Source organism: Aspergillus viridinutans (genome assembly GCF_018404265.1).
Source record: "Aspergillus viridinutans IFM 47045 DNA, scaffold_3, whole genome shotgun sequence".
In the NCBI taxonomy this organism is placed as follows: Eukaryota; Fungi; Ascomycota; class Eurotiomycetes; order Eurotiales; family Aspergillaceae; genus Aspergillus; species Aspergillus viridinutans.
In genome coordinates this window covers 736,891-743,694 of record NW_025091219.1, presented here as the reverse complement: position 1 = coordinate 743,694, position 6,804 = coordinate 736,891, and the positions used below count along the sequence as shown (strand labels likewise).

Here is a 6,804-nt window from a genome sequence, read left to right as displayed (position 1 = left end):
TAGTCTTATATACTTAGGGCTAAACCCTACACTAAAACTATTAGTTAGAAAATAGGGGAGTGAATAGCAGAGGGAAGAATAGTATTAGAAGTCTTAGAATCCTAAGGTTTAATAATAGTTAGTAAAGACTAGGAATTTAATATAACTTAAAAGATAAATATAAACCCAAGAGGAATACCCTTTAGAATAAAACCAGATATACTACCAAGTTATAGTAATTTAATATAATTTAATATGGTAAGTTGATTCTCCTAAGGTAAAACCTTCTAAGATACAAGCTATCTAGTTATATAATATGGATGAGCAAGGGAACCAGACATGCAGGAATGATGTAATACATATGTAAATGGCAACATAGGATATAAGATAACTTATAATTATAATATTTAATCTCTAGCTCTCTAATATTAGCTAAGCCTTATAGATAGACTTAAGAATAGGGTATAAGTTATTAACTTTATATTAGAACTCTTAATTTAGAAGAATATTATAGATATTATTTAAATTATTAATATTTTAAAATGCCTACTCCTTTAATACGGTAATACCTCTTATAAGTATTTAAGGGTATTTAGTATTATCTACTAAGACCCTTAGTATATAATAACTAGAAGAAGAAGATAATATCTCTTACTATTATAGATATCTTCCTAAATTTAATATAATACCTAGAGCTACTTTAGTATACACTTAAAGTATATAATAATACTAGTAGCCTAGCTAAATACTATATAGATTATAGGAAGATAAAGGAGATCTTTTATAAGAAGCTAGAGATTATAAGAATTATATAGTATATAGAATATATACTTTAACTTAGGCTTTATAGTTAAAAGATTCTATATCTTTACTATAATATTTATAGTATCTATAGATATTAAGTTAATATAATTCTAATCTAGATTTAGCTCCTAAAGAACCTTCTCTATTTTCCTATATATCTAATCTATAATTATTTTACTAGTATAGGCATCTCCTTTTATCTCTTTAAGATAGTAGAAGAATAAGGTATATTATATACTAATTAAGAGGCTAATTATATAGGAATTTAAGATATTAGTAGCTTTATTAAAGATAAAGTTAAGATATTACTCTTTATTAAGCTAACTAATTATTCTAATATATATTTTTTTTAAAGTACTAAGATAGAATTAGGCCTATAATAGTATAATAATCTAAAGATATAAAATTAAGAAGACTAATAAGCTTTTAAAGATAGAGATTATTAAAAAGAGAAAAGAGGTATATACCTATAAAAATTACTATACTAATAATTTTATTAATTTTTAAGATATTAGTTCTTTAAAATAATAGTATCTTCTAATCTTTTCTAATATCTATATAGATATAGCTTTAAAATCTACTTCTTCCTTCTTAAACTACTTATAATACTAAAGAAGATAGGTCTTAAGGTAAGAAGAATTATCTATCTACTCCTTACTATAATACTTATAGATTATATATATCTAGAAAGTTAGGAGGGTTCTAAAATATTAATATCTATATAAAATTACCTTACTATTAATAAGATCTTTATTAAAGTTCTTTTTAACTAGATAATTATATAGATTATATCTTCCAGAGCTAGTACTACCTATATTATATTATATTATATTAAATTTAAAGATATATATTTTAACTACTAACTATATTTACTATATTAGTTACTATATTAGTTACTATATTATCTTAGAGGCTCTGGCAGAAAGTTATATAATTAGAAAATCTATATACTCTAATTAGTTAGGTTAGTAAAGCTAGCTTTCTAATTAGCTAAAATAGATATCCACTTTTATCACATGCTTTTTATTATTTATTAGGTAAAAAATAGCAAAATATTTGTCATTTTAATATTTACATGAAAAATTTAAAATGACACCACCCCTAGTCATCTCCATCCAAAGACTTCAAGAGACCATTCAGAGATTGCTTCGAAATGAAGCCACCGTTTAGCTCCATCTAGTTTGATGCTAGTGTCTCTCATTCTTCCTCGCTTAAACCGCATCCACTTCTATCAGGGCCCACTGCCCCATTGTCTGGAGATTCTGGAAAATTGATCATACTTGCCAGGTACCCAATCCATCATAGGTAGGATTATCCTTTTGCGACTTCAGGTACGTCGGGATGACTGACTCTCTCGTTCTTGTAGCATCGGCCAACTCGAATCTAGAACCACCGAGTAATGGTTTCAATCGCCCAAAATTATGATGATTACTTGATAAACAACCGTCCAAAGGCCATCGAGCACTGCCATCGCCGAGCCCACTCCATTCCCCAGGCACGTTCACAAGGGCACCTAGCCGATGTCACCGACCTGCGTACTAATTCCAGTAGTTCGACGCCATATGGAGTTAACGAATTCACCAATCAATAACGGTCTTGTTTAGACTCGAGGATCATGGCTGGTACCTGCATAACTGCATCCATACATGAATGTTATGAAAGTGCACCCACCTGGTTCCTGATACTTAAATCCGGCACCCAACGTCCCTCTCGTGGCGTTGATATTACTTCCTTCCAACGTCTGTCATTCATTTCTTGTCATTCCTTCTCTTCTTTTTTTTTTTTGTTCGTACTTTCAATCCAGCCCAGTTCTAGTCTCCAATGGGCGCCACGCTCCTTTCATTTCTGGCCCTGTCCGGGCTCAGTTACGCTACCTTCGGACCCTCGTGCAAATGCGCAAGTATTCCGCTCCATAGAGAACCAAAGCGAAAGCTGACATCTCAAAGGCACCAGGTGATTCCTGCTGGCCTTCCATCGATACCTGGAATGCCTTGAACTCTTCCGTCTCCGGCAAACTCATTCTCGATACGCCACTTGCCATCTCCTGCTACCCCGGTCCTTACCAGAATGCGGAACAGTGTGCCTATGTGTACTCGCAATGGTACAATTCCACCTTTCAATCTCTCTCTCCAGTCGGTTACATTTACCCGACCGATGACTCGTGTCCTCCTGTCGATCTGAGCTCCGGCGAAACCCCCGGAAAGTGCACCCTGGGCCAAGCCCCAGTGTACACAATCAATGCGACAGAACCAGAGGAGCTGGCAACGGGCATTGCATTTGCGAAAAAGAATAACGTGCGTTTGGTTGTGAGGAACACAGGACATGACATTCTGGGAAAGTATGTATCTGCTCCCGCCGCGCTTCTACGGAAAAGACTGACAGAACAAGGTCGGAGGGATATGGCGCTCTCCAAATCTGGATCAAGTACATTCAGAAGGGTATCACATACCAGGAGAGCTACAAAGCGTCAGATGGGTGTGTCAAGAGTGAATGGACCGGTGCTGCCTTTACCGTCGCTGGAGGTTACGTCTGGCAAGACGTGTATGCCGAAGTCTTCAAGCGCAACTTGACCATCGTTGGTGGCGGCGATCCAGTAAGTCCTTCCGGCTTTCATTTGAGCAGTGCATAGACTGACCCTATAGACCGTCGGTGTCATCGGTGGTTACGCCCAAGGTGGCGGTCATTCACCCGCCAGTCGCGATTACGGTCTCGGTGCCGACCAGATCCTCGAAGCGCAAGTTGTTCTGGCCGATGGCAGCATTGTCACCGCAAACGCTTGCCAGGATTCTGGTCTGTACTTTGCTATCCGTGGCGGTGGCGGAGGCACCTACGGCGTGGTCATCTCCATGACCTTGAAGGCGTATCCCACCCTGCCTGTCGTAGCACAGTCTCTCACCATGACTCCGCTGACCAGCAACACTGGCCCTCTCTTGGATGCTATCACGGATATCTATGGTCAATACCCCGCCCTGTCTGACGCCGGCTACTCTGGCTACGGCACCTGGTCTATCAACGGACCCATGGCCCTCTTTGGCAACCAGACCATTGGCTACGTTCACGCCATTGCAACCATGGGCAAGTCACTAAGCGCCTCCCAGGCCGCTTTCGCGCCCCTGCTGTCCAAGCTGCAGAAATACAACGGCACCTCCCTCTTCATCACCGTCAACTACTACCAGTTCCCCAGCTATCCTGCCTATTACACCGCCATGTCGGGCATGCACCAGTCCGTCGGTTCGGCCAACTCCGCCCTGACCTCTCGCATGTTCGACAAGGGTGCTCTGACTGTGAACCCCACCATCCTCCGCTCCATGATCGGCGCCATCGCTGGCAAGCCCGAGGAGTACACCATCAACAGTTTAGAGATGGTCGGCGGCGGAAAGGTGCTAACCGACGGCTCTGATCCCTACTCCGGCGTGAACCCCGCCTGGCGCTCAACTTACATTGTCAACGTGGTCGCGCGAGGATGGCCCGAAGGCGCGGATGCGGCCACGGCTCAGGCCGTCAAGGACGACATTACATACGTCAAGGGCGGTGCCATGAGACTACTCACGCCGTTCCTGGGCAGCTACATGAATGAGGTGGGTTAGCTCCCTCTTGCGCTATAGAATTCCCACTGACTATGACAGGCTGACCGCAATGACCCTCTTTGGGCCACGGATTTTTTCGGTACCAACTACATCCGCCTCACGCTGATCAAGAAGAAGTATGATCCTGAAGGAGTGTTCTACTGCCCCAAGTGTGTGGGCAGCATGACATATTACCAGAAGAACTTGGATGGGTTGGATTACGGACCGCTTTGCTCTATTGGTTTCTAGAGCACTGTATAGACTGAGGATGTATATATATATCAATCATTAATATTTCTTATATAGTATTATTACCTCAATAAGATAATTGTTCATAGCGTCGATTTCACGTGGTCGTTCGATTAACAGCTCCATCCCTTCTGGGGTGTTTTATCCCATAGACACCTGATCGCTCAACGGAGGTTACTGCTGTCCCTCAAATGCCAGCTCCAGGCTCGGCTTGAGGCCCTCATGTCGCGTTTCAGTTTCAGCATTGCAGTGCGTCCCATGAGGTGGTTTTAATCATTGCCCAATCCGACGCTCGAGAACATCCCGATGGTAACTCCCATTAGAATACATCAACGCTAGGAGAATCTCCAACTCAGACCGTTTACCAAACTCACCATGACCAGCTATGTGAGATGCACAGTACGTTGCAAATGGCCAAGATGACTCTATCGACTCTCCTTGCTTCTACTTGCCAGTTCCAGAACCAGGTCTATATCCCATAATCGGTGGTAGCCTCATCCACTTGACGAGAGTCGACTCCATGGACTGAGACAGACACAAGAGCAACCATGTCTAGGTGTGTATCTCATCCGTACCTTTGGTGATTCAGCGTAAGCACGGTTCTAGGTTTCTGGTGATTATATAGCTCAGCGTTCCGAGGATCTGTATGAGGTAGACATCAGGGTGAAAGCGTACGGCAGCAATGGCGCAAGTTCAAAGGAAGGATCTAGAAACGAGATTATAAGATTAGTTCCGAAGCTCATGAAGCGAAGACTAGGAATCTGGTAGGACACTTAGTGAGATAACGGTCGTAGCTTGCATAAGGCAACAAGTCTGTTGCTCTTTGAGGGGCCAGAAACGATATATTGACTTTGCATTTTGTAGGCATATGCTTGAAAAGGATGAGTCGGTTGATGCAAAGTTGGCATCAATCAACAGTCAAGGCAACCTTTGCAGTCTCTCATCTGCGAAAGAACTAAAGAACAGTCAGTAAAAAATAGTTAAACTTTCTATAAATCCTTACATAGGGGTAGTGTGAATGTGTGAATGTGTGGGATAAAAACAAGGGCCAAAACAAGCAACGCTGCTGATGTTGGTCTCTTGTTTCTGTTGAAGCGCCCAGACAGAGGCAGACTTGACCAAGTATAAGGTTATACTACAATCTACTCCGAGCACAATGAATCAAAAGGTGGAAGATAAGGTCATAAGTTCATTAATCTACTTTCAGAAGGCCGAAGTAGACAGTGACAAAGTGTAAAGTCAGTAAATGATCAATCTTCATCCCCCAAATTCAACCACCCATAGAACATCAAGCCACCAAAGACGATCCAGTCATCCCCCGAGCGACGTTAACCATGAGTGAAAAACCGGGAGAGAAGCACTGTGTCGATGTCGAAAAGACAGACAAGGTAAGTTCATTGCATCTGCACATCCATGTTAGCAAGAAGTCGTCATGTCAGTGAAGAGAAGAAAGCTCACCAGCAACAACCACTTGTTTTCAGCGAGCTGACAGAACTCCTCACTTGGGAGGCTCAGCAAGGCAAATGCCATGGTAGCAGTAGCCAACACCTGGACCGCAATCGGAGTTCTTGTGGCACACAGGATCGGCTTCTTCGCCGCGAGGAACAACGGGAGGATCAGCGACACAGATGCCATGATAGCAGTAACCCACACCGGGACCACAGTCGGAGTTCTTGTGGCAGACGGGATCAGTCTGTTCATCACGGGCAAGCATGGGAGGGTCAGCGACACAGATGCCATGGTAACAGTAGCCAACGCCAGGACCACAGTCGGAATTCTTGTGGCAGACAGGGTCGGCCGACACTTCACGAGCATCCTTGGGAGGGTCAGCGACACAGATGCCATGGTAACAGTAACCAACACCTGGACCGCAGTCGGAGTTCTTGTGGCACACGGGGTCGGCAGCTTCGTCACGAGAGGTAAGCTTGGGAGGTTCCGCAAGACAAATGCCATGATAGCAGTAACCAACGCCAGGGCCGCAGTCAGAGTCCTTGTGGCAAGCGGGATCCGCAGGTTCAGAAGTCTGAACAAGGGTGGCAAGATTCTTGTCCGCAGTGTTTGAGGCGGGACCCTCTCCAATGCCCCAATGGCAAATACCAGCAATGCAAAGGCCATTGAAGCAATCTTTGTTAGTACCGCAAGGAACGACAGAAGCATCATCTCGAGTGAGCTTAGGAGGGTCGGCCACGCAGATTCCCTTGTAGCA

The 6,804-nt window shown here is 43.0% G+C and overlaps 2 protein-coding genes across 2 annotated transcripts; one reads left to right on the top strand and one right to left on the bottom strand.

Moving 5' to 3' along the window:
- Nucleotides 1–2,604: 2,604 nt before the first annotated feature.
- On the top strand, nt 2,605–4,598 carry Aspvir_005222 (isoamyl alcohol oxidase; the record flags this gene model as incomplete). The annotated part of the gene is made up of 5 exons (XM_043268441.1): nt 2,605–2,683; nt 2,737–3,121; nt 3,172–3,376; nt 3,426–4,361; nt 4,410–4,598. 5 exons carry the CDS (start codon nt 2,605–2,607, stop codon nt 4,596–4,598), a joined length of 1,794 nt encoding a protein of 597 aa, XP_043124376.1.
- Nucleotides 4,599–6,096: 1,498 nt separating this feature from the next.
- On the bottom strand, nt 6,097–6,551 carry Aspvir_005221 (uncharacterized protein; the record flags this gene model as incomplete). The annotated part of the gene is made up of 2 exons (XM_043268440.1): nt 6,097–6,522; nt 6,543–6,551. 2 exons carry the CDS (start codon nt 6,549–6,551, stop codon nt 6,097–6,099), a joined length of 435 nt encoding a protein of 144 aa, XP_043124375.1.
- Nucleotides 6,552–6,804: the final 253 nt, after the last annotated feature.